The 25,860-nt window shown below is 56.0% G+C and overlaps 8 protein-coding genes and 1 non-coding gene across 9 annotated transcripts; 7 read left to right on the top strand and 2 right to left on the bottom strand.

Annotated features, from left to right (window-relative positions):
- Positions 1-566: 566 nt before the first annotated feature.
- On the top strand, positions 567-2,407 carry MYCTH_2030430 (uncharacterized protein; the record flags this gene model as incomplete). Its single annotated transcript, XM_003664608.1, has 7 exons — positions 567-650; positions 777-912; positions 992-1,177; positions 1,402-1,469; positions 1,564-1,827; positions 1,894-2,012; positions 2,260-2,407. Coding segments are annotated over 7 exons (1,005 nt in total), but the record flags the coding sequence as incomplete, so codon positions are not given.
- A 1,663-nt stretch (positions 2,408-4,070) lies between these two features.
- Positions 4,071-5,294, top strand: MYCTH_2307685 (uncharacterized protein). The gene has a single exon (XM_003664609.1). The coding sequence runs from the start codon at positions 4,284-4,286 to the stop codon at positions 5,256-5,258; it is 975 nt and encodes a 324-aa protein (XP_003664657.1). The 5' UTR covers positions 4,071-4,283; the 3' UTR covers positions 5,259-5,294.
- A 3,894-nt stretch (positions 5,295-9,188) lies between these two features.
- Positions 9,189-10,509, top strand: MYCTH_2307692 (uncharacterized protein). The gene is made up of 2 exons (XM_003664610.1): positions 9,189-9,995; positions 10,054-10,509. The coding sequence occupies exons 1-2, from the start codon at positions 9,425-9,427 to the stop codon at positions 10,371-10,373; spliced, it is 891 nt and encodes a 296-aa protein (XP_003664658.1). The 5' UTR covers positions 9,189-9,424; the 3' UTR covers positions 10,374-10,509.
- Positions 10,510-13,421: 2,912 nt separating this feature from the next.
- MYCTH_2307698 (uncharacterized protein) lies at positions 13,422-16,537 on the top strand. The gene is made up of 6 exons (XM_003664611.1): positions 13,422-14,185; positions 14,242-14,420; positions 14,500-14,731; positions 14,807-15,832; positions 15,901-16,209; positions 16,268-16,537. The coding sequence occupies exons 1-6, from the start codon at positions 13,691-13,693 to the stop codon at positions 16,433-16,435; spliced, it is 2,409 nt and encodes an 802-aa protein (XP_003664659.1). The 5' UTR covers positions 13,422-13,690; the 3' UTR covers positions 16,436-16,537.
- A 1,403-nt stretch (positions 16,538-17,940) lies between these two features.
- On the bottom strand, positions 17,941-18,158 carry MYCTH_2307703 (uncharacterized protein). The gene has a single exon (XM_003664612.1). The coding sequence runs from the start codon at positions 18,117-18,119 to the stop codon at positions 17,946-17,948; it is 174 nt and encodes a 57-aa protein (XP_003664660.1). The 5' UTR covers positions 18,120-18,158; the 3' UTR covers positions 17,941-17,945.
- A 347-nt stretch (positions 18,159-18,505) lies between these two features.
- MYCTH_t119 lies at positions 18,506-18,587 on the top strand. The gene has a single exon. It is a non-coding gene; the product is annotated as a tRNA-Ser (tRNA).
- A 903-nt stretch (positions 18,588-19,490) lies between these two features.
- On the top strand, positions 19,491-20,976 carry MYCTH_2094591 (uncharacterized protein; the record flags this gene model as incomplete). The annotated part of the gene is made up of 2 exons (XM_003664613.1): positions 19,491-19,860; positions 20,051-20,976. The coding sequence occupies exons 1-2, from the start codon at positions 19,662-19,664 to the stop codon at positions 20,974-20,976; spliced, it is 1,125 nt and encodes a 374-aa protein (XP_003664661.1). The 5' UTR covers positions 19,491-19,661.
- A 126-nt stretch (positions 20,977-21,102) lies between these two features.
- MYCTH_2134935 (glycoside hydrolase family 16 protein) lies at positions 21,103-23,086 on the bottom strand. Its single transcript, XM_003664614.1, has 3 exons — positions 22,527-23,086; positions 21,756-22,373; positions 21,103-21,669 (listed from the first exon to the last, which is right to left on the bottom strand). The coding sequence occupies exons 1-3, from the start codon at positions 22,679-22,681 to the stop codon at positions 21,585-21,587; spliced, it is 858 nt and encodes a 285-aa protein (XP_003664662.1). The 5' UTR covers positions 22,682-23,086; the 3' UTR covers positions 21,103-21,584.
- Positions 23,087-24,977: 1,891 nt separating this feature from the next.
- MYCTH_2128477 (uncharacterized protein) lies at positions 24,978-25,776 on the top strand (the record flags this gene model as incomplete). Its single annotated transcript, XM_003664615.1, has 3 exons — positions 24,978-25,085; positions 25,324-25,365; positions 25,612-25,776. The coding sequence occupies 3 exons, from the start codon at positions 24,978-24,980 to the stop codon at positions 25,774-25,776; spliced, it is 315 nt and encodes a 104-aa protein (XP_003664663.1).
- Between the last annotated feature and the right edge of the window lie 84 nt (positions 25,777-25,860).

The raw sequence follows: 25,860 nt of genomic DNA on the forward strand, positions 1-25,860 counted from the left end.
ACTGGATTTACTAGGATGGTTTTGTGTGGCTGGCGAAAATACGAAGGACGAGTGTATGAACATAATACCCAATGAGGGACGGTGTGAGAGGAAGCACAACAAGGCGCCAGGGGGGAGACGGCATGGCGAGCAATAACACACCGATTATCTTCGGCAACCCAGGTGAGGACGCCGAACCGAGCATTTTCCCAACCCTTGTTGAACCCTGGGAAGTGTTACCGTTAATATTCACGAGGAGCATGGCGATCGTCCATCCGCCGGCTCTCACCGGCCGGCACGCGATGACCGGGGCAGTGTTTGAACCCATGTTGAACTGAACCCTCCTCATTCTATTGCAGACAGCCGCACGTTCCGAGCAGTTTGGGGGGTGGCGCTCTTGGCTCGCCGTTGCAAGTCCTTCCCTGGTACGCGACTCCTTTCTTGGTGTAGGAATCAGTTGATTCAATGCTAACCTACCTACCTACCTAATTAATCAACTCTCTCTTTTTAACCAAAACCCGTGCCCCAATGACTAACGTCGTCTCCCGTCGTCACCTGCACAAGACGCAAGCAACCACAAGCCCATGATGAGATTCTCCATATGGACGGCAGCGTTGGCCGTCGCAGGTCTGGCCGCCCGCTCTTGGGCCCAGGAGATGCCAAAATGCGCGGTACGTCTGCAACAACACACACGCCCGCCTACTTCGTTTCCCTCCGGTGCGGTGAGAGACCAACAGAGGACCGAATGACGCTGACGATGCAACCTTGGGGGGGGCGGGGCGGGGGAAATGCGACAGAGCGACTGTCTAGCAAAGTATCTTCCCGAGTCCAAGTGCGATCCGACCAACATGGACTGCATATGCGCAGACAAGACGCTCATGGCCAACGTCGAGACCTGCTCGCTTGGAGCTTGTAACATATTTGAAGGGCTTGGTGAGTACCACCTCCTCCGTTCACGCGCGTATGCTTGTTCTTGTTCGACCGCTGACCCCGTTTTCGCCCCATTAAACAGCTGCAAAGAATGCGACGGCAACTCTGTGCAAGGAGCCCGTCCGCGACAGGAGTCACGTCGCTCCCATCGCAACGGCAATTACCGGTGGCCTGGCCCTCGCCTTCGTCCTCCTGAGGGTATACGAGTCGGGATTCCGAAAGAAGGAGTTCCATTGGGCCGACTTGTGGGCAGTCCTGGCCATGGTAAGTGACACGGAGGTATACCCAGATTTCGCTTTCGCCAAGGGAAGAGCGAGGGGCGAGGGTTGAGAGGAACCGGGCTAACCTAAGGTGCTCTCGGCTATCGTGCAAGATTTCTTCGATCCCCATGGATGTGGGTGAATTCTTCAGTACGTTCCATTACCCCTTTTTCATGTCACACATGAAAACTCCTTCATCTTGCCAATCCTTCCGCTAACGGATAATGTCCAGTGAGGGCCCATGGGATGGGGAGAGACATCTGGACGCTCACGGCCGAAGAAATTACAGAGGTCGTCAAGGTTAGTCGGAGTTCCCAGGTCGAGATCGGGATGATGATGATGGCGCCGGAGGAGAGAATACTGACTTTCTTGTCCGCCCCCCTTCTCTATCTAGTACACATGGATCACCCAAGTGTCCTATATCCCGGCCATCATCCTGACCAAAATCACCGTCCTGTGCTTCTTCATGCACGTATTTCCCTCGAGGAAGTTCCACATGTTCTGCTGGGGCACCATCATCCACTGCGTCCTGTTCATGGTGTCGACGGTGATCGCCGCGATTTTGGCCTGTGTCCCTGTCGAATACGCCTGGTCTGCCTGGACTGGATCCGGTGAGGGAGTATGCTTTGATAACAACGCCTTCTGGTGGGCCCATTCTGTAGGTGCTAATTAATTCTCGGAAAAGAGATCTTTGCACGTCTGGAAGCTAACGCGCTTCTCCAAGGCCATCAACATCGCTACTGATCTCTGGATTCTGGCACTGCCCATACCGCAGCTGCTGAGGCTCCAGATGGGAAGGAAGAAGAAGATTTACCTGGTTTTGATGTTCAGCGTTGGCATTGTGTAAGTCCCATGTCTGAGGACCCATGAAGAAACCTGTTAAGAGCAGCAACTTTACTCACGGGAAAATTGGGAAAATAGTATCACCATCATCAGCATCATCCGCTTTTCGGGACTTGTTAGTTATTCCACCTCGTCCAACCCGACCTGTAAGTCAAGGGCCACTATCACCACTCCGATGACGAACAACCACGCACTAACAACCAAAAAAAAAAAAAAAAGTCAACAATGTCAATGTGGCCACTTACAGCGTCATCGAGTGCAACATGTCCATCGTGTGCTGCTGCATGCCCCCGCTGCTCTCCTTCCTCCGGCACGTGTTGCCCACCGTCTTTGGCAGCACCAACCGCTCCGATTACAAGGCCGGCAGCTACCGCATCGGCGGCGGCGGCGGCGAACGGTCGCCCTTCCCGAACAACCGCGCCATCCAGAAGACCGTCACGCACACCGTCTCGTACCTCCCCCACGCCAGCGACTCGGACGCGGTCGAGCTGATCGACGTCGAGAAGAAGAAGGAGCAGGATGACCAGTACAATCGGTGGTAATTTTTCGAGTTTTGCAAGATACGCGCCCCGGAGATGCCTTGTCGGGCCGTGTGGGTGGACAGGGACCACCAAAATAAAATACGCATTTCCTACTACCTATTAGATCTACCCTGCCGCAATGGGATCGGCAGTGCAAAACTTAGCACACCACCCGGACTTTGATCATTCAGGACGTTGGAGAGAGAGGAATCAGATTGAACGTCGTTCCACGCTACGCACTGCCCAGTCATGATTCCATTGCAGTTTGAGGATCCCTTGAAGATCCGAGGCATGTTGGCGTCCTAGGCGTTATAATTTTCTTGCTCAATTGATCGGGAGTAACCCAAACACCTTTGGAAGAGTTTCTTACAAGTTCGTTAACCTCGCAAGCCTTCTTCAATACATGTACCCATATTCCGGATCTATCTACGGAGTACCGAGTTATTGTTCCATAGTGACTAGAATTGACAGGGGTGGTGGTGGTACTGTACTTGCCATCCGTGACCACGGGCCGGATAGCACTACTGTGTAATCTCCGCATATCAGGTCAGGCAGTAATAGTAGATTGGCTGAGCCCCTTCCACTTGTCTCCAGAAACTTTGACCTCAAAACTCGACTGTTTCATAAAGCAAGTAAGTGCCTACCACAACACTGCCGACATTGAGAGTAGTAGCTGCGATCGTATAAGAGCAAGCTCTAAGCCAGCTCGAACATAACATGTTTGATACCGATCAGTACCATACTTACCTGACGGCTTCCTTTGCGGAATATACTTTTCTGTTAGATAGAGCTTCGTTCTTCGCTTTACACCAATAACATCTGGCTTTGAGAAGCCCAGAGAGTCGGGGTCAGCGGGCTGTGCCCCACTTGACCACAAGTCCAAGCCCGCGCCCTCCCCACCACTAGCTTCATCACACCGGTCAGTCTTGCACTTCGTCTTGCAGACTCGACAAAATGTTTCCCAATCGGAGATTGTCCTCCATGTTTTTTTATTGCGGTTGATTTGTTATTGAGGATGATATGTGATATTCCACCGAGCTGAATAGCGGAAGATGCGCACGCTGTGACTTGTTTGGGAGTGGTCAACTGGGCACATGCTAATGCCTCGCCATCTGTCGCCTCTTCTCGGGTTCGTTCATGCACAACGCCGGCACCAGAAAGGAAAAAAAAAAAAAAAACCAGCCTCCTTTAGCGACATTTTGTGCTGACACTTATCAGCGATCTCACCAAGAAAGAGACGAAAACAGACAAAATAAAAAAATTGCTTCTGGTCTCATGCGTAATACTCCGAGGCTTGCTCGCCTTCGTTGGTGGCTGAGCACACCGACTAAGTCCGGCATTGCGGCTTATACGGACCAATGTCCTTTGACTGGCGATGTACACCGCCACGACCAACAAGCTAGCCCGCGATGTTAAGCAGCGTCGCGCGAGACACATATCTCGATGTTGTGCTCCTTGGGACGGCCGCCCTTTCTGGCGGCCTCGGCCGGCTTCCAACCCGGTCTCTGTCCTGTCTCGAATCCGGTCTCGATCCCCAGATCGACCATCCGAAACCGTTGTATAATATAATCGGCCTTTTACAGACCCCAATATCGGAGCCTTCCACACCGGATTGTGCCCTGACCAGCAACCACCGCTGTCAGACAAGCGCCTCGAAATGTTCGCGCGACAGCAACCGACGGTCACGGCCGCGTGGCTGTCATCGCCGATGGTCTCGTTGAAGTGTCCGGGAATGACAATAAAAGCAGCCATGGCGGCGGGCTTGGGCAGCAGCCCCGTTCTATTCCACAGTCTTCACCTTCTACCATCCGCCAGCGTCCTGCCACAGGCCGTTCATGTACCGCAACCACTGGCCCACTCTTCGCCAACATCATCATCACCGGACTCGCCTGAGCCTTATTCAGAAGAAGCCGACCCTCTGAGGATGGGCAACCTCTTCTCCAAGGAGAAGAAACGCTCTAAGCGTCGACCTGACGACTCTCCCCCTGAGAGATACTACGGTCGACAGCCTGGCGTTCAGTCGGCCTACAGGCCTGTCCCAGTCGATCCACGCAACAACAGAGCGCCACCCCGAAGCGGCCAGACTTCTTACCAAGTGAACCGGAACCTCCCAGCGCCCAATCAGCCATACAATTACCAACCTCTGAACGCGCGTCTACCGCCGAACCCACGTCAACAAGTAATAATACCCAACTCATATCGACAAAACTGCTACCCATACGAACAACAAAGACCGCAGCAAGAGCGCACACCAAAGACTTGCCCATATTTCAGGCTCACGGAAATCATCTGCAAGGAATGCAAGAAGCGCAACGAGTCGTGCCCTTTTGCCGGCGATCTCGAAACAAGGCTGGTCGTACAGCGCGCCCGCATCAACACGGTCGGGTACGTTGGACCCGCGGCCGACCTCAACCAGCGCATCGACAACAAGGAGCTTATTATTATCAGATCCCTCCCGGAGTGGGAGCTGGAGATCGATTTCTGCGGGCCCGTCCATCAGTTCCGCGCGGGAACCATCATGAACGTGCTAGAGGCACACCTGAAGCCCCCGAATCTGTATTATTATGATCCAGAAGCAGAGGGGCGCAAGAGGAAGCAACAGTCGACCCAACGGCTGTTCTCGCTCCCTGACCTGCTGCGTGACCTTGGCAGAAAGGGCGCCGAGTTCAAGTGTGTTTCCGAAAACGAGGTCCTGCTTGCTATCGCAGAACCTTATCGTCGCTGAGCAAACTTAGGTGTGTTGACCTGGCTTGTTTGGGGGGGGGGGGGGGGCCGGTTCCGTCACTTCTAGTTTCTCTCTGTCCTCCTTTTTTTATCTTCTTTTCTTGTCTTTCTCCGTGACTTGGGGGTGAATCATGCGAGAGCCTTCCAGGGGAAAGCCCGCTGCATGTTGTGCTTGGGAGTTTCTGGCATTGTCTATTAATCATTTACGGTGCGGTCAAGTGTGTTTAATTAATTACTACCCGGGCTTGTTGCATGGTTATGGGCGTTTTTTGGGGGCTTGGTTTGATCTGATAGACTGGTCGGAGGGAGATTGGCATAAATTCCTGCATTGGCATTTGCTGGTTTCCATTCTAGAGGCTGTGACTCGACTGCTTTATGCACGGCGCCGTCAAAGTTAAGGGGTTGGGGGGAAGCAATGCAGATATGAAATGTAAATAAGCCCTCACGAGGGGCCGGAGCATGAACAGTGATATGGTGAGAAATGGTATCACCTGGTGCTTTTTCTAATAGTACGACGCTATGGCCGAACTCGGTGACGCTGGTGCCATTGAGTTTTGAGCACTCCCAAACTCCTCCCCGAAATTGTCTGGGAAGCCAACTATCGGACCCGATTCAATCGCATCGAATCCGTCCATCTGAGCGAGCGAGCAGCCATGTCCAGATTATCCATTGGCAACCTTTGCCTCCAGGAAATGGGACGTTAGGGGTGACAGTATTGAAAGATCAATGTGAAACAACAGCGTACCGTGTGGTAGCCAAGGCCTGGGCTTGTAGCTAATACCTCTACTCACCTTCGGGGGATCCTCCATGCTGTTACACTGGCGCCGCCGCATAGCCTGGGTATTTCATTAATAAGATCATTATCCGGAACATCTTCTTGATGATTTGAAGCATTAATTCAGGCTCAGGTGCAGAGCATTTGAGCACATATGCGAGGTTATGCGCCCACAAATCCATCGTCCGCGCTTTTCTGAAGTCTTGATCATGGGTTTTGGCCTGCAACCCCGCTTCAACCGACAGAGAATCCGAGGTTCCAAAAGCAGGATCCGCCTCTTCAAAAAGTGCGGAAACGCCACAACTGCAAGGCTGAGCTCGTAGAAGTCAAGGAACCATGGTCGCAACTGCCCTACGTTGTTTTGGCCACCCGCTGGAATACTTGACTCTTCTTGAGTTACCCTTAAGCTAACGTTATCGGTCAATGTCACCTTCCACATGTACATACAGCGGGCCCCTGGTCAGGGCAGTCAGTCCCGCTGCCGCCGGTGGTATCCGGAGCCGGATTGGCCGCCTGCGGGACAGCCTTGTTCGGGTCTCCATTCGGGTCGACCTATTCAGCTCTCCTGTCAGCCCAGTCTCGGTCAGCTAGCTCGAAGAGGACTCACCGGGCAGTTTGGGGAGTTTGGGTCGGCTTCTCATTGTCTCCGTTTATATCCGACATAGTATATAGAGATGCCTGATGGTGCAATGGCTGGAATGGAGAAAAGAGCGGTACGAGATGTGGTGGTGGTGATGATGATGCTGGGGTTGTTGAGGGGAAAGGGGCATTATTACACCTGTTAACCGACAGCTCAGATCTGAGCTGGTTATACGACGGACAAGTGTGAAAAGACGTTCCCGAACCAAATTGTATCTGTTGGATGCTTTGACTATCCCCTGTGTCTGCCGCCGAGACTCATTTCACACCTTCCCCCACGCCCACGTCGTGGCCGATCAGCCCGTTTTTCTTGACCAGACCTAGTGCAAGGTCCACGAGTGCCTCGACCGATTGGCAGGCAAGAGACTAGAAACGGCTCTTGGGTGAGATGCTGACAAATATGCGCCTTGCGGTCATTGCGTTTTGTGATCGCGGACGGGAGTGTTGTGTTGGAGCCGAAAAGGCCTGCTCTCTTCGAAATAAGCTGTTGGAACCACGAAGGTGAAAGAATACGAAGATATTGGCAAATAGAACTGAATGCAAATTGAGGGCGTTTAAAGTGGTTCAATTGACCGAGTTCTGTTCAACTTGTTGAAGTTGTTGAACGGTGGAAGACCGGCCCAGTTAGGCGACATGACGTTGTTGAAAAACGGGGGTTCGGATATGCAGCCCTGAACAGGGACCTGCGGAGCTCTAGCTCCTCGGAGATAAGCCACTTCTGTAGGATCTAGTCCGGGGTCCAGAGTTTCAACTGTGAGACAACTGCCCCGCCATGCAGTTATTAGGTGGCCTCCCCGCCATGGCCATGGCCGTCCGCAAAGCCAAGGAGCTTAGGCCAAGTTCAGATGCCCAGCAAGGCTAAAGAACCTGGACAGGGCGTATTTAATGGGGACAGAGGTCGGCAGAGGCCGTTTTTTCTGTCTGACGTTGCATTTCAGGTTCCAGTCCTCGTCGAGCACCCCACCCGGGCAACTACCGAGCACATGAAAATCCAGACCAGCGACGCGTGGCGTCGCTGTCGCTGCATATAACACGTGTAGAAATTCCAGGCCCCAACTTCCGCATCTGCCGTCTCTCGTGTCTCTCCTCCTCTTAGTTCCGTCAAGGTCAATCTTCGATCGCAGCGTTGCGCTTCTAACATGCCTCACAGGGTCACCGACGACACCATGGCTGAAGCTAAGACCACCTCCCTGCCCAACCGCGACTTGCCGCAGCTAAACAATCCGCGGGCTCCTCAAGTGGGGCGAGTCCCTGAAAATCACCGAGTCTATCAACGCCAAGGTGGACAACCTGGAAGCAGCCATCGCCCACACTGAGGCCGCCAGCCAAGACCAGGACGACCAGAATGTACATCAACCCAAGCGTTCCAATGCTTGAGGGGGGCCACGGGCATGTGGGCAGCAGGTCGGGTGTACGAAAACGCCTGTCAACATCAACAACAGCGATGAGATTACGGTCCTTGCCTGAGGACTGCAAGGTCATCCGTTCTGATCAGTGGTGGATCTAGGAGTTGCACCTTTTGAGATCTACCTGTGCCTCGACGGCGGGGGGGCTTGACGTCGTTCTTGCGAGCTCTGCGCTTTTCCTGGCGTCGGGTTAGGTCGTTCGTATGGGAGGGCAATCTTTCTGTCGAGGCATGCTATGTAATAGGGGATACAGAATGGTGCCATCACCGCCGCTGTTGTGACATGTTCACATTGCGTCCGTTTCTCAAGATCAAACCTAGCAACTTGATTCTCAAAACGGGTTACACTGGGAGAGGGACCAGCAGGAGCATCGCCGATGAGAGGAGAGTCAGCGCCGGGAGGTGTTTCGTGGGCCGGGGGACTGCGGCGGCGGCGGCGTAGCCCTCGATCGTGGTCGAGATGCGGGATCTGCACCACTCTGGACTCGGGGATATCGATGCACTTACAACGCAAATGGTGATAACCATCCTCATGGAACACAAGTCTATACGGTGAGCGGCTAGGGTTGGAGGAGGTCGTGGCCGGGTATCAGGCGCGAGCGGACGCAGGGAAGGTGGTCACGTCGGCGCCGTGGCCGGAGAGGGTGGACTTGCTGCAGGGCGGGATCGCGAACGCGCGGATGCGGGAGCTGTTGGGGGATGATCCTGAGGGGCGGCTGACGGTCGGGTACGCGCTGGCGCAGGCGGAGGAGGTGCCGCCGCCGGTGTGGGTGGTGCAGGGGGACGATGACTTTGTGGTGCCCAAGTGGCGGCCGATGAGTTGGTGGAGAGGGCGGGCAGGGAGAGGCCTGGGTGGGTGGTCAAGTATTCGGTGAGGAATGGGGGCCATGGGTTTGATGCGGTCAATACGGTGGAGGAGGATTGGTTGAGGGACGGAGTGGAGTTCTTCAAGGGGTACTGGCTTGGAGATAATTAGCGGGTGGGAATGAAACTTGTTGACCAATTTCTTTGGATGTGACTGGGCTGTGACTATCCGGTGTCCGTTTGTCGTGCTAAATTGTCTGATTGACCGGGAGCTCTAATAACCAATCGTTGAATGGGAGATGGCGTCCGCGGAGCTTATCGAGCAGCTTGGAAATATTCCGTAGCTGGAGCTAAATAAATGACCCTCCCTGGAAGCTGCTGGCTGGCAGTGGCAGAACCAGTAGGTGCCTTCCTGCACCCTTCTCCCTCAGCTACCTGACTTCCACCCCGCACGAAACTGCGGAAACCCCGCTCTGGCGAGGATCTCTTTCCTCGTTCGCATCACCGTCATTCCTCGGCAGTCATTCCTTGGCACTCTTTCATCATGGGTCGCGTTTGTGCCGACTGCGGGCGCGACCTTCCCCAGACCTCCTACACCTCCAAACAGTGGTCCAAGGGTTTGGGGCTGTCGCGATGCGCCGGCTGCGTTCACGGCCATTCCTCCGACACTCCTGCTACCCAACAATCCGACAGCGGCCGGTACAATGACTCTGTCAGTGCCAAGTTCTCCCACGATGCTCTCAACAACCCTTTCGCATCGGGTGCCTTTCGTTGGGTTGCCAAGGGGGTTTACACCAGCGGCGCACGATCTGGCCAGGCCTGCGTTTTGAAATGGTTCAAGACGGGTGCTGTCTTCGAAGATGACTACTTTGCTCTGGACATCAAGGCAGTCGACAGAGCTCTGGAGATTGTGAACCGCTTCAACGAGCTGAATATCGTCAACAAGACCATCAAGATCAACGTGCCCTCAGTGTGGGTCTTCGACAAGACGTCTTCCCGGGCTGGCCAGAAAGCACTGGTTGAGCCCTTCATTCAGAACTACCAAAAGTTCAACAGCAACACTGGTTGGAAGGACGATTGGGGCGCGTGGCCGCAGGTCATGCAGGCGCTGAGCCGTAGGTGCAACCCAACACTGATCAAAAAACAGTCCGACTGATCGTACCTCCTTGTCAGACTTCAGCTACCACGTCTCGGGCGGAAACCACGTGCTCTGCGACCTGCAGGGCGGCATCTACCAGCACGAGCTTGTCTTATCCGACCCGGTGATCCTCTCCCGGACCGGCGACTACGGCGTCACCGATCTCGGCCGCGACGGAATCAGCTCCTTCTTCAGTCAGCACGACTGCAACCAGTACTGCCGCCCCAACTGGACGAAGCCCGCCAATCCGCAGCTGCACTTCAACCCGGTCCCAGGCACGACCATGCTCCGCCGCACCGTGCCAACCGCCGCGTCGCGGCCCAGAAATACCCGTGACTATAGGAACTGGTACTGAGTGATGGAATCATGCAGTGGTTGTGCGGATGAAACTGACGATCTTCGTATCTCTGCTACGGTAGTTGGCGATGGTTCTGGAGGAAGAAGGACGGAGGCGTCCAGAGCCAGCCTGCAGGAAGATGTGGGTGGCTGCATCCTCGGTAGGGCTGGAGCCCTGGTGGGCCCAGTCCACCACATGGAATGAGCAGTGGCGGATCACGTCCTTGGGGTACGCGGTTGGAGGATACAGAGGGGTGCTTTCTATTAGCTGCTAGCCTGCAGATGGAACCATGGGCATCTCCACAAAAGACACGCCCAAGTTACGTCCTAATTTAGGTAGAAATCACCACTTCCAACCCACGGGTTTCTCTTTTCATCTCCTGTCTTTCCCTCAAGCGGCCTCCTCAGCGCCTCTTCCTCATCACCCATCGCCGATGCCAACCCAAACCTCCATCCTCCAGCTTGCTCCCGACACTCACAATTACTATTACGAGTGTGGCCTGCAAAACTGGTGTAGCATGCGCGTATGTGGGGGGAGGACAAGGCGTTTGGCGGCCACAGCAGTACTTAGTAAGCCGCTCGCTTATGAATTAGGCGATCGGAAAATCCCCGCACCAACTGCCGAGACTGAAAGAATGGATTGCTTGTGAACTCTGTGCATAACGACACCGCATACGTTCTGGAAAATAGAAATACGGGGCTTTTTCTTTCCTCTCTGCTCTGTTCCCCCTTTTCAATGCAGCGTGCGCTACTCCGTATATAGTTCCACTTCGTATCGGTGTCGGCATTTTTTGAGCCGGTTAGCGAGATGAGTGCTTCAAAAAATCGTCGGGTAATAGTGGGCCTGAGCGGGCTTCCCCGGATCAGTTTGACCCCGAATGTCTGGTGGCGCCGTCGATCATTAAAAGGGGGGCCAAATCTCCCTGCCTCATGACAACGCTCTGGCGCACTTTCTGAGAACATTGAAGTTGAGAAATGCCAAGTCCGCACAGCTGTCCAAAGTCGATGTTGGCCGGGGATGTTTACCAGCCTGGGCGGTTGAATCGTAGGCCAATACTTTTGCCTTTTCGGCAGGACTCAAGCTCGCTCAGGTTCAGGGTTGCGGCTAATGCAAGGTACGGCGTTGCATCACCGACCATTACTGGAAAGCGGCGGAGATATGGACAGGTAATGGACCTGACGCAGCCCGCTGCTGTGCTCCGGTGCCCATCAAAGATGCTGCTGTCTTGAAAACTGTAACCCGGTCTCACTATCAAGGGAAAGAAGCTTGGCCGCCTTTTAAGTGCGCTCCGTATCTGTAAGCAGCATACTGCACTGAGGTGAAGTTCTGGCGGCATCACTTACCTCGTCTTTTCGGTGACCGGCCAAAACTGTCGGCCCACCTTCGCCGAGCGGCCGCTGATCGCACAACGTGGAGGCTTTGTCCGAAATAACAGAGGTATATACCGTACATAAGACAGTAGTCCGCAGGTCTGGTTACGAGGCGCAACCGGGGATTGCAGATTCTTGTCCAGGCCATTCTGCTATCTTGAATGCACATATTGAGAGCACTTTTTCCAAGTGTGTTATGTGTGTTTGTAATCCGTACATGGATCCATTACCTCCACAGGCAAGGAGTGTGAGAAGCACGCCCGAGAACTGATCGCAAACCAACCTGGCGGGAGCCCGACGGTTTGGTCGCCGTTTTGAGTTCGATGACGACACTGGCATGTGAACGCCAACATGATGGCAAGCCCAAAAGTAGTGCGAGAGGTCTCGAACGAGACCCATGGCAAACGTGGCACCAGGATGCTCGGTAGACAAACTACACTTGTACCGAGTAGGACCTTGAAGCTCCACTAGCGCGGCAGCAAACATCGATATACTCCGTACATCCTGTCGCTCCTGTCTCCCAAGGGTCCAGCGGGTGCAATCGAGGAAGTTCTGAGGCGCGAGATGGCGGAAAAAAAAACGTATTTTTATTTCGGTGTTTGGCTGAAATGGTGATGCAAACCCGAGCCATTGGTTGGACGGGATTCCAGGCTGCAATAGCGAGCGGCTGCTCTCGAAGGTGCGAAGCTGACAGTCGTGGCAGTGTTGTAGCCAGAGCCATGCGGTCAGTCCACCCCGCCTGACTCATTCATCTCGACATCAGATCCCGCCGCATATCATGGTGTAGGCAGTTTTGCTTGTTTAAGGCGAGGGGTTATCTTTGTCAGGTCATTTCAGGTCATTTCGCATCATTTCCATCCGACCAAGCGTTTGAGCATATCGGGGCGCCAAGACCCCGCCAGCTGAATTGCGGCCTAACCCTGCTGCATCGTTGCCTCAAAAAGCGGGAAAACCAAGGCATGTGCGGCTGGAGTCTCAGATTTACGCAGTCTTGCACCCAACCCGTTCCAGAAACTGCGCAGTGCCGCCGCTCTGTTCCCGAGAGAGGTTGGAAGACCATCCCCAGTCGCCTTGTCGCTTCTGGGTCTTGGGTTCTCGCCCCCCCCATTGCGATCGAGGCGTCGCCGAAATTTCCAACCTCGACCTCCGTCCTTCTCCTCTTCTGCTCTTGCACTGGTCCCTGCAATCTCTGCATCTCCTTCAAAACGCTTCGCCGAGCCATGCCATTTTGACGTTGCCGACGCCGCCCCGTCGACCCTCAGCGATTTTGCCCCGAGTGGTCACGCAGCGAGCGTCGCGGGTGAGCACGACAATTGCGCTCATCACTAGACGACGCCACCACACCGGAGGGCGAAGGGCAGAGAAGGCCGCGATATCGTCCCGAGGTTGGGCCGTGTGCAGCGTGCAGCGTTCGGACTGGATTGCAGCACCGTGAACTGCATTTGCATGCGGATTATCTCGCCCTTTTTGTTCCGGTGGTCATCCCACTCCCATCGGAGTAGCGTGCCTAGCCCCCCCCCCCCTTTCTGCAATTCGGTCACGCATTTTTCTCGGACGTTTCTTTGCCTCGTGTCATCGGCCTTTCCATCAGCACGTCACGGATAGAATAACCGGCCCAAACAACCTGAGCTCGGACATCGCATCGCATTTCACAAACCCGAACAGCATCGCGCCGCCAAGCTCGACATCGGAGCCAACCGCCGCAGAACGCACACGCTTACCGCCACCGACCTGAACCGATCGTGTGACACCTTGGTGGTGAGCCAAACCATCTGCTCTCAATATTGGGAACAATACGAAGATTGTCAGAAACGCTCTCGCATCGACGATTACGCTGTGTTCTCCACACGGCGCGCGACCCCGCGACTCTTCTCCTTTCCGATTTCACCTGTATCAGGCATACCGTAATTCCGTTGCGCCGATCATTGCCTGCGACCATCGCGGCGGGGGAGAATCATGAACAACATGGCTGGTGTGCCCAACATGAATTCCATGGGTGGCCCCGTCGGGAATCCGATGGGCGCGCCCATGAACATGATGAACAACGGCGGGCTCGCGCCTCAGCCGGGGCCGCCGAGCCAGATGCAGCATAGCGACTCGAGCCGGACCCTTCTTAACACATACATCTATGAGTATTTCATCAGGTCCAACATGTTCAACGCTGCTCGTGCCGTCTACGAGGCAGACCCCAATATCAAAGTCATGAAGGAAAGTCCAGGGAAGCAGCGCGACGAGAACGGCAACGTGTTGGGAAACGGCCTCGGCGACGGCATGGACACGGACAGCAAGGACGGTCTGGACCAGAAGCGCCCGGACGACCTCCCGGCCCCCAATGTACCGACCCCGGTGCCAGACAGCTGTTTCCTCTATGAATGGTTCTGCCTCTTCTGGGATATGTTCAATTCCCAGAAAGGCAAGGGTTCCAGCGGCCAGGTCAACCAATACGTGCATCACACTCAGGTACGTGTCACTTTGTTAGCCGTGGTATAATGGGCCGTAACTCACGTCGCACCCAGCAACAATCGCACCTTCGGCAGCAGCACCAGCGGGAGATGCTCCGCCAGATACGGCCCGACCTGGCCCAGCAGCAGCAATTCCACCAGCAAATGATGCGAGGAATACCGAATGGCGCTATGAATATGGGCATGAAGCCTGGAAATCAGCTGCAGAGAGCAGCCATGGCGAACAACCAAAAGTGAGTGGGCTGACATTGTTGCGAGCGACGAGCCTTTCCACGCCCGCATTCGAGGTCACTGACATTCAACGTTCTTTAGTCCCCAAACGATGCAGCTGCTTCACCAGCAGCAAAAGGCGGCCGGCCAGATGCAGCGAGACCCCTCCGACATGGATGCGAACCGGGCCAGACCTGCCTCCCCCGGATCAGCCGAGAACGCGCCCTCGCCGTCTAAACGACCCCGCCTCGACGGCGGTGCTCCCTTCAACCCCAACCAGGGCGTCATGATGCCCAACGGAAGACCGGGCCAGGGCATGCCCGGCCAGCAGCAGGTAGGAACTGGCCCCAACTTAGCATTGAGCACTGCTTCAGAATGGCGTCAACCCATTTCGCTGAATCCTGACCAGCTCCAGGCCTTTGCCTCTGCACCTCCTCACATACAAGCCAAGATTGCCTCGTACTCGACTAACATGTCGCAGCACCATGGCAACCAGATGCCCAACAAACCCATGCCCAACGCCACTGGTCCGCAGGGTCAGGGCTCGCCCATGGTGCCCCCAGGTCCCGACGGAAACTCGCTGATGCAGCTCTACAACCCCGGTGATATGGGCCCCGGCAACATGCGTCCCGGGGCACCCAACGGACAGGGCGCAGCGGGCAGCAGTAACCACGCGCTGCAGGATTATCAGATGCAGCTGATGCTGTTGGAACAGCAGAATAAGAAGAGGTTGATGATGGCTCGTCAAGAGCAGGATATCGGCACCAACATGCCGAGGACCGACGGACCACCAGGGCCCGGACAGAATACCCAATCCTTTCAGGGCACCTCGCCGCCCGGTGGCCGTAACGGTGCCTCTCCAAACCCCGCCGATCAAATGAAGCGCGCGAACCAGCAGATGGCCAATGCCGCGAATATGGGATCTCCCCTTCCGGACGGCGCGGGGCAGTCGCGCAACTCGCCCGGAGCCATGAACTTCATGGGCGGCAACATGGACCCCAATGCCGGCCCGCCCTTTGGCATGAACATGAACATGGCGGCCCAGATGAATGGCGGCATGCGGCCTCCCAGCTCGCATCCGCCGTTTAACGGCCAGATGAACCAGCAGCAGATGATGGCTGCCCAGCGCCAGGCACAGCAGCAGCCCGGTGGTCAAGGAACTCCGATGCAGTGGCAGCAAGGGGCTCCGAATGGCCAAGTCCCCGGGCAGCCTCCGCAGCCTCAGCAGGGTCAAGGCAGCCAGGGGGCCCCGACTCCGAATCAGCGGTCGATGCCTCCGCCCTCCGCGCCGGCAACGGCGGCAGCCGCGGCCGCGGCCGCCAGTGCCCGCAACCCGACTGCCTCGCCCCAGGTCGCCAACGCCGCCCCGCCGACACCGTCGCAAGCAAACAAGGCGGCTCCCAAGAAGAAAGAGAACAAGAACGCGAAGGCCAAGGTACGTTCCCCCCATCCGTAATCCGCATCCTCTCGCCCTTCGTAAAGCTGACCAGTGTTCCCCTACAGGCCACCGCCCAGAAGAAGACGACGAACCCGACCGTCAACAACGCAGCTCCCGCGCCGGCTCCCGAGACGACAGAAGCCCCCCAGGAGGGACCAACGCCCGCAACCCCGATCACGCCTGTCAATCCGCAAGGGTTCCCCAAGAATCAGGCCGTAAACTCCGGCCAGGTCGTCCCGAACGGCCAGCCTCCGGCGCAGGCACCCCAGCAGCAGCAGCAGCAGCAGCAACAGCAGCAGCCGCCCGCTCCCGTGCCACCGCCGTCGCATCCGGATCCCAATCAGTCCACCAACTTCCTGGACACTGGCGGAATGGTGAGAAGCGCCCCGTTTCAAGGGAAATGCCATGCGACGCGTACTGACTCTAACCCAGAGCTTCGACCTCGACTTCGCCAATCCCATGCAGTCCGACGATGTTTTGACCGACTTCGACTTCGAGTCATTCCTGCAAAACAACAACCCAGGGGAGGAGGGAACCTTCGACTTTGGCAATTCAGGGTTCTCGATGGAAGGAGACACCTCGATTGGGGCAACGGATTAGGAGTTCCCCCAATTCCCAAGTGATCTGGGTGGAGAATGGGGGTGTGCTCCCCGCGGCGATGGGTACGGCCCATGAAACCGCTGCCCGCGTCGGCCCGTCCATAGAGACGATACACAAACGTCTCTGGAAGGCAGCGCGCGCCCTTTGTCACCGGTCCGCACCATAGCCGGTTCATTCATTCATATCTCGAATCTTTTCTTATTATCACTTAGCAACTTTGCCGCGCGGCATCGTCCACGCTGCCTCGTTCGGCGCTGGCCGCTCCAACCTCAAGGGGCATTGTACTCGTTCCTTTTCTTCTTCGGTTTTGATACGAACAGTTGGAAGTGGTGCTGCATGGTTTCCGCTCATCCTCGTGTTGGCATCGGCGGCTCTTTCGCCCATTCGTCGTGGACTTTTTCTTGTGTTGGATGCTTTATTTATTTTGTTTTGTGTTGCTTTTCGGTGTTTAGGCTGTCCGGTTGTGTCGAGTAGAGGCCTGTATTCTGTTTAATGCTGGGTCGACCAAAGGGAGGGGTGAAAGTTGGCACTGGGATGGATTGTGATACCGCGCGCGGGGATGGATGGTGGCGACGGAGGCATGTTAATAGCCAAGTTGCCTCGAATCTCTTAAAACAAAAAAAGGAATCATGTGCCTTTACGAGTTTTCTATCTGGACGAGGATATGGCATATATACCTTATTATTGTTAGTTGCGCACTCTGACGGAGCCTCCATCGCCCTGTATCCCAACCGCGACCGTGAGCGTGAACGCGGTCGATGTTTGCCGTCCCTGGTTCTGTTCACACTGATGAAGCAAGCATCATGCCGCGTCTCTTTCTCCCTATTCATACCCCTTAAAGGGAGGAAAACAAGGTTTGGGAAGCCAAGGCTTACTGTATGTATTCAAGAGTAAGTCATCCCCTTCTCTGGGCCAGCGGAAATGCTAAACGCAAAGCAGTGTGTAGCCTACTTACTACTCCGTACACGGTCGCCTGCAAGCTGCTGCTGACGATGAGGGGGATGACGCTCGCGTCCCACGACCCTCAGCCCACGCACGCCGCAGACGCGCAGCTCGGCGTCGAACGCACCCGCCCCGATCGGCGGGCATCATGGTGCATGTGCCCGACGGGTGCGCGAGCGACGGCCGGAACACGGACCGGTCGGGCCGCAGCCGCAGACGCCGCGCCAGCAGCGCCTCCTCGTCCGTCTGGTTTCTTCACCCCCTTCCCGGGGATCGTCTCCGCGATGGGGCCCAGCGTCGCCCCGGCCAGCACGGGACTTGCCCAGAAAGCGCGGACGGCCCGGACGATGGCCAGCACGTTCTCGGCATCGAGCGGGTTCTGGAACGGTGTTGAACTGCACCATGGGCAACTCCCCTCCCAATCCCGGCTGCTGGTGCTGGTGCCGCTGGCTCTTCTTTTGCGGGGGCGTCCCGGTCCGTCCGCCGGGTGCAGGTCCGGCAAGAGAGCGGTAGACGACGGGGCTGTTGGACGCCGTGGCGATGGGGCCCCGTCTTGTTGGCGAGGCAATTACTCGGCCCAGACGGTCGCGTTGTAGGTGGCGTCGGTGAGGATGGTGTCCGGGTTGGGGAAGGCAGGCCTGGCGAGAGAGGTTGAAGAGGAAGTTCGTGGGTCGGGTGGTGGTCCTGCAGGTCGGCGCCGACGGACGACAGGTCGGGATACTGGAAGTCTAGTGAGTTCCATGGCCGATCCCTGAGCCAGCTAATGATTTATGATAGTCTTTGTCTTGAATAATTATTTCAACAATAGTTTCGGTGCTCTTAAAGTCCGAGTTCATCAAGAGAGCAAGCCATGAGGCGATTCACTTAATCATTATGTCTCCTAATTAGGCCACAGCCAGGCTTCAGCCAAGTTAACTCCAAATACAAGACGTATACAAGAAGTATGCTCAAACATGAAGATTTAAGCCTCGATCGAACCAGAGAGGGATGGGGTAAAGGAAAGGAGGAAAATCAGGGTGTTAAATTGTGCACATCTAAACCCGTTACTTTAATCACGAGTGTCGATGACCTCTCTGCCACCGGGTAAATCCAAGTCATGATGGATGTTTTGTGCTATGTCCACTCCAAGGCGCGGTGGCAGAGTGGTCTAATGCGCAAGACTAGAAATCTTGTTCCTTCGGGAGCGCCTGTTCGAATCAGGCCCGCGTCGTTCGACTCTTTTTTGGCAGAATTGCTTACTTTTTTTTTATATATAATTATTGCTCGGTTACAGTGCACATACCGTTGCACCATACAGTGGTTGACATTATCCGGTCGCTGATTAATTATCCTACTCCCAGGTATGCACATATCTACTCCGTTGCTAGGGTGTAAATGGCCGGCGTGTGTTAGCGCGCTTCGGCCGCCCTATGTTCGCTAACTGCACTATCGTTCGAGCTGCGACACATAATGAAAAGCGACAGCGGCAGCGGCCGGCCCCGGGGACATATGTACAATCGAAGGCCTTTGAACCTAGAATTGGTTTTAGATTCCCGCCTTTGAACGCAGCAAGGAGCCGGGCTGACAAATCTGCGGCGACGCATAACGTAAGGAGCCTCTTGACTAATATTAATTATAATTATGGCTCGTCTACTGCGCCACGGGTCTGCATTACAGGTTTACACTACGGTTCCAGAAGAAGATCAAGTAATGCGTGGTAGCGATTGACTAATTCAGAGTCTATTATTAGCTTTGTCATCCTCCCGAACCTTGACGACTCTGAGGCATGGAGTTAAGAATTCACTCGGACTTAAACCATGTCATTCTCGACCCGTGAGAAAGGAGGGGGGAGAGAGAGAGTGGATTGGTCCGGTCTACTCGGAGCCTTTTCACGTCGGTAAACAAGGTGACCGACCTTGTGACCTTGGCCTTTGAGGATGAGGCATGTTGGCAGCCTGGAGTGTTGGGGGCCGCTCAAGAATAGGTAATTACCGTACCTAGTTAGCTACGTAGTACGGAGCAGAGGATGTAATCACGGCTCGGTAGGTACGGAGATATGGAGGGAATTAGATATAACTAAAGCCTGAACCTGCCAACAGCTGAGTTGAGGGACATGATCTCCGGCGTATCTCATCACAGCTCTCACGAAATCAAAGCAACGAATTATTCATATTAACTATCTAGTTCAAGATAGCAGCAGCCTCTAACAAACAATCAGCCATACTCGACGTCGAACATATTAAGGTCGAACATATTAAACACGTTCAGCTACTTATCCCTAACACATTCTTGCCCTCAGCCCACCATGTCTGGAACGACTGCCAACCTCGCCGCGGTGCTGCCGTCCGCCGGAAGCAGCCTCGTCATCCAGGAGCGCCAGATTCCTTCTCCCGGCCCGGATGAGGTGCTGATCCGGAACTACGCGATTGCGGTGAACCCGGCCGACTGGAAGCGGCAGTTCCTCGGCATGTACATCAGTTCGTATCCGGTGATCCTCGGCATGGGTAAGAAAGACTCTTCTTTTTCTCCTCCTTCTTCTCCTCCTCCTCCTTCTTCTTCTCCTTCTTCTCCTCCTCCTTCTTCTCCTCCTCCTTCTTGTCAATCTGGCCACTTTTTGAGAAGCGGAACCGTCAATTAATATGACGGGGGAGCATAATTAATTTACGGCTGACACAACCCCAATGATCTCAACAGATGTCGCGGGCGTCGTCGAGGCAGTCGGCTCCGACGTCACCCTGTTCAAGAAGGGCGACCGCGTGCTCGGCAGCGCCCCGGGCACCATCACCAACAACCCGGACCAGTCGGGCTTCCAGAAGTACACGGTCGTGCAGGCCACGGCGACGACCAAGCTGCCGGACGCCATCAGCTTCACGCAGGCCGCCACGCTGCCCTCGGCCGTCCTCACCGCCACCGTCACGCTCTTCAGCGCGCTCGACGTGCCCCTGCTGCCTCCATCGCCGCAGGGGGAACCCTCCTCTTCCGGTGGTGGTAAGGGTAAGGGTAAGGGGGGCACGGGCATCCTGGTGTGGAGCGGCGCGTCGTCGACGGGGAACGCGACGATCCAGCTGGCGCGGCGGGCGGGGCTGACCGTGTTCGCGACGGCGAGCCCGCGGCACCACGCGGCCGTGCGGGCGCTGGGCGCGGCCGAGGTGGTCGACTACCGCTCGCCGACGGCGGCGCGCGACCTGGCCGCCGCCGCCCGCCGCGCCGGCGTCGACGTCCGCCTCGCCGTCGACCCCTTGTCCACCGCCGAGACCCTCCCGCTCGTGCTGGCCGCGCTCGCCGAGCTCTCGTCCGCCTCCGGCTCCTCCGGCCCCTCCGGCCCCTCCGGCCCCTCCGGCCGGAAAAAGCTGCGCCTGGCCCACCTGGGACCCTGGCCGGACCAGGTTGAGCGGCCGGCTGACGTCGACGCCGTCCCGGTGAGGGCCCTCGATGCCTGGACGAGCCGTCGCGACCTGGCCGCCCGCGTCTTCAACGACCTGCTCGGAACCTGGCTCGAGACGGGCGAGTTCGTGCCCCAGACGCCCAGGGTCGTCGACGGTGGGCTGGAAGGACTGCAGACCGCGTTGGAGACCCTGAGGAACGGGGTCAGTGGAGAGAAGTTGGTTGTTGAGGTTTGAAGGAAGGAAGGGAAGGGAAGAGGGGAGGCCGGGAAATGGGTCGGTTCTGCATGGTAATGGGATGGACTGGTGAGAGGAACCCCTGTCACAACACATGGAAAAGACGCTGGAACTGAACGACACCGTGTCAAAAGGGGTTGTTGGCATTGAAGGCGAGGTTATGCAACCCGGGTCTCGGGCGGAGAGAGGGGCCGTCTGCATGGCTTTCAAGCTGCAGGTGACTCGCAGGAGAAGGACATGGCAGCGCACGTAGTTGAAACGTCCATGCAAGAGGGTTCGCCAAGTGCCCAGCAACATTGTGCATAAACAGTAAGCCGCCTAGGGTAGTATCCAAGCAGCAAAGGTATCATATTACCATGTCTCCGAAGAAACCAGTCCGGGGAACACCGTGATATGCCCAGGGGACAGCACCCGCAAGAAGATTAGACATATCAATCCCAACCTTGTCTTGTAACTGCCGCTTCCGAAGACAAGAAAAAGTCCGTAGCTTTTCCCGTTTTTGCGCTGTCAAAGTGACAGCCGGTCCAGAAAGAGAAAGGAAGAGACAAGGAAGAGAAAAAAAGAACAAACGAGGAAAAAAGAGATCGACACTAGTGGTAGTAAGATGGCTAAGAGGACGTGTACACAGCCACGTACTCAACTTCCATCATGCTGCCATAGCCGTCGGCCGTCAGGCTGTTGGGAGCACCCGGCCTGCGTATCACCCCGTTAGCAACCCCATCCCGTCAACAGACAGAACTCTCTATGAAGAAGATGAAAATGAGGGTGAAAAAACTTACCAGTTGCCGCCCACGGCCACGTTCAAGATGATGAACATGGGCGAGTGCACGAGAGTGCCCCAGATGCCCTGGTCGCCAATGTCGGAGCCGCGGATCTGGTGGAAGACGTTGCCGTCAACCAGCCAGCGGATGACCTCGTCCTTCCAGTCGCCGGAGGCGTTGGTGCGGTCGATCTGCAGGGTCCAGGTGTGCCAGCCGTAGTCGAGCAGGGGGACGGCGGCGCCGCGGCCGATGGGCTCGTTGCAGGGCCCGCCTTGCTCGCCGTTGCCGCAGTGTGTGGTGCCGTAGGCGGCGGGCAGGCCGTTGACCGTCTCCATGATGTCGAGCTCGCCGCAGCGCGGCCAGGGGGTGCCGTGGTGGACGGCGTCGCCGAGCAGCCAGAACGCGGGCCAGATGCCCTGCTTGTTCACCGCCGGCGTGTCGCCGAACCGGATCGCCGCCTCGAACATGGTCAGCTTGCCCTGCGGGGGCGTGAACGCCTCCTTGGACTCGATCCGCGCCGACGTCCACGTGCCCTTGGGGGACTTGAACGGCACCAGCTGCACCGTGTCACCCCCCGAGATCTGCAGGTTCTTATTCGACTTGGAGTAGTTCTGCACCTCGCCGTTGGTTTGGACGCTTTAAAGAAGAGGCGGTGCCCAAGATAGGCGCGCCTCAGTCAGTAAATATGCTCATGCCTTCGTTTCGGCAGTTCAATAAGGGGTGAAAGGGAGGAAGGAAGGGAGGGAGGGAGGGAGAACAAAGGAGAAGAGGAAGAGGAGAGACGCGTACTCGGTGATGATGTTCCATTTCTTCTGGTCGGGCGTATCTCCGGCGGCACCTGAGAAGCTATCCGACCACAACAGCTTGAAGCCGGGGTAGGCGGGAGCCGGCGTGGCGCAAGCCAGCGACGAGTAGAGAGCCAACAAGGCTAGAGCGGCACGCATTGTGATGTTGTTGATATGGAGGACGTCCGGTTTCCACTGTCTCTCTCTTTCTCTCTCACTCTCACTCTGCCTCGCTCTTTTGTCTCTCTTATTTACCGAATTGTGATGCTGGGATATGACCGTCGATCCCAAGCCGTGGGTCTAGAGGTGTATATATAAAGCCAAACAAAGGAGTGCAGAAGCCGTGGTTCTGTAAGCAAGGGAGCGATGGCGTAGGCCGTTTCCAGCGCTTGGAACTGAAGGGAATGTGAGCCCATAGGGTCTATCAACTGGGGACAAAGTAAAAGGAACGAGCCGGATCGACAGAACCGGGGAACGGGAAAGGAAGGAAGGGAATGAATAATAACAAGAACCAGGCTTGATAGTAGAGAACGTGATGCGCGCCTAGAGAGCGAACGCAATCGGCGGAAAAAGAGGTAATAACCTCAAGAGAGAAAAAAAACAAGCCCGGGACCAACATGGGCATCTGGATATATGCCGTCTAAATTGACTCCCACACGCCCCGTGCACGCCCGACCAGGGGGGAGATCGATGTCGGCATGGGTGTTGATCCGGACCGGGGGTCGACAAGAGCTTGAGGAATAAGCTCTGATTGGAGGCGCGCCTTTCGCCAACTCTGCAGCTGGCATGAAACAGCGGACGGCAGAGCTTCGCCCCCTCCCATTTGAAGGTGGGGGGCCCCCCTGGAACCTGGGCCCAGAAGAAGAAATGCCGGACCAAATGGGAATGGGATGTGGCGCTCGGGAAGGCGCCGGGCGGGATCTTTGGAATTTTGGCCCATGCCCCTGCCAAAATCGATGCCCGAAACGGCCAGACAGGGCTGAGAGCAGAAAAGAGGGCACCTTACCCCGGTGCACACACCCCTCCACACTCCCCTCTCCAGGAGGACCCAGGTATCAAAAAGATACCCGATCCACTGCCCGTCGATGCGGTGGCGATTGAAGATCACTGCCCGAGCAACACTTATCACTCAGTATCGCCTTATGCGGAACCGATGCATCATCACCTCACCTTCCCCGGGGGGGAGCCGGGGCGCTGATCGGACGATACTACAACGCTTGCTGTGTACGGATACTCCGTGCCTGAATCGGCAACACTTGTCGTCTCTCAAGAAACTCGACTTTTCTCTTCACTGGCGCAGCGCAGTGTCTGTACAGAGTAATTACTACTACTTGCATCTTGGTTTAAAGAGACACGAGGCAGCCGAGGCAGACTCTACAATTACGCAGGACTGCATTCTTCCCCCCGAGGTGTTGTTGCTGAAACATTGGTGTGCGCTACCCGGTCCTTGGCGCCAGAGGTCTCGCTGCGAAGCCCCCGCGCGGCAATGGTTTTTTTTGGGCGTCGAGACGCGCGCTAAAGACGCACGCCGAAGTGCTGGCGCTACCATCCAAGACAGCACGCAGGCGCAGGCAGCCGGCTTCTGGTGAACAGCCAACAAAGCACAATTTATTTGTCTCCCAACCGGAGAGCCAACTTTTTCGTTTCATAGTGTCTTGTTGGTTGGAGGGGGACCGAGGGAGGGGTCCATTTGTCAAAGCCCCTGGACCCACAAGCCGCGAGTTCTAGGCTAGGTCCAGGCTTGGCAGGGGCAGAACGTGCGAAGCAACACAGAGACAAAAACACAGAGACAAGAAAAAGAATAATCAAGGCACAGCAACAGCACTTCGCGCTCAGCCCGCGCCCGTCTGCTGTAGCTTCTCGATTTGTTCCGAGAGATAAAATGCTGTGCGATACTGAAATGATGCACACCATCGACTCGCAGCTTTTCGCCTGTTGGCCCGTATGTACTGTACAACCTTGCACAGTATTCATCCATCAGCCCCATGATACAACAGGACATGTTAAAAATAATAATCAAGGGATGAGGCCAACCAGCTGCTGCCTTGGGGTAGTCTAGGCTGTGCGGTGAAGGGCCGACTGTTCTTTCGATGCCCGGAGCTTGTACACTAAGGGGACAAAACCTCCGAGTGCCCCGTCGGCATTTGCCACTTCGGAACCTTGCTTAACTCGGTTGGAGCGTTTGGTTGCCCGGCGAGACTCGGCGGCGAATTACCAGCAGTGTAGGTCCGTACTTTAACATATAATTATTGGCTGGTAGCCTCGACCAGTCCACCAGCAACCCCCACTTGTTGTCGTGTCATCCATTCTCTAGTAAAGCTTTTCTGCGCAATTTGGTTATGTTTGCTACAAGCCGAGGCCATAGACCTTTTTTTATTACCACAGTAGTGTATTAACGGACCGTGATTTTACAATCTCTTGGTCGTTATAACAGTTTATTCTTCCACCACTTAAGATGGTCCGCTCAGGTGCTGGCCTGGTCCGGCCGGAATCAACCAGTACCGAGAGTGTCTCGAGCTTTGCCCAGTTCGCGATGTTGTTGCGGCCACCGCAGCGAGAGCCTGTGAGCCTGGAAAGCTTGGGCATCCTAGTCGCGGACAAGTTGTGATGTAATATGAATTATGTCTTTCGCGACAGTAAGACTGCCCGGGCGAGAACCATCTGCCTCGGACTTCCACGGCTCAAATGCGATATGCTGTATTATTCAGCGTCTCACGGCCCAAAGCAAGACCACCGCGGTGGTGGGGCTCATCTAATACGTGGCGGGAAACATCACGCTCGACGGCGAGCCCCTGCTGCAGGCCGTCAGAGGTGCCTACCCCCCGTTCATCCAGGTCGACAAGGTACGATGAGCAAACTTTTTGGCCGTCTGATTCTTTGCCCTCCTTCTTCTCTCCCCCTTCTCCCTCCCCCTTCCCCCCCCCTCCCCCCCCCCCCCCACACACACACCAACCGACCAACCCCACCCTCTCTTATCACGTAATCATCATTCATTGAGAAACGCGGTAATACTGCGTATGTATGGAGGGGAGGAGATAAAGCGAGGATATCCCGTGTATTGATTGTGTTTCCGTCTCTTTTCTCTTTAGCACTCCAGAGGCCTCGCCCTCATCGACCCGGGTATGGAGATCCTCTACAACGACTGCGACCGGTCGCTGCAGGACCTGTGGCTGGGCAAGTCGGGCGTCGACCGGGACGTGGTCGACATGGAGACGGAACATATGCCCTTAACGGTTGTTCTCTGCACTAGTTAGGGTGCGCAAACGACACAAGTCTCGTGAACCCACTTCTCTCGGCCCAGGCAGTCACGGTGGTTTAATACACTTACGGGCCAAGCT

This window comes from Thermothelomyces thermophilus, chromosome 4 (assembly GCF_000226095.1).
Source record: "Thermothelomyces thermophilus ATCC 42464 chromosome 4, complete sequence".
NCBI classification, from domain to species: domain Eukaryota; kingdom Fungi; phylum Ascomycota; class Sordariomycetes; order Sordariales; family Chaetomiaceae; genus Thermothelomyces; species Thermothelomyces thermophilus.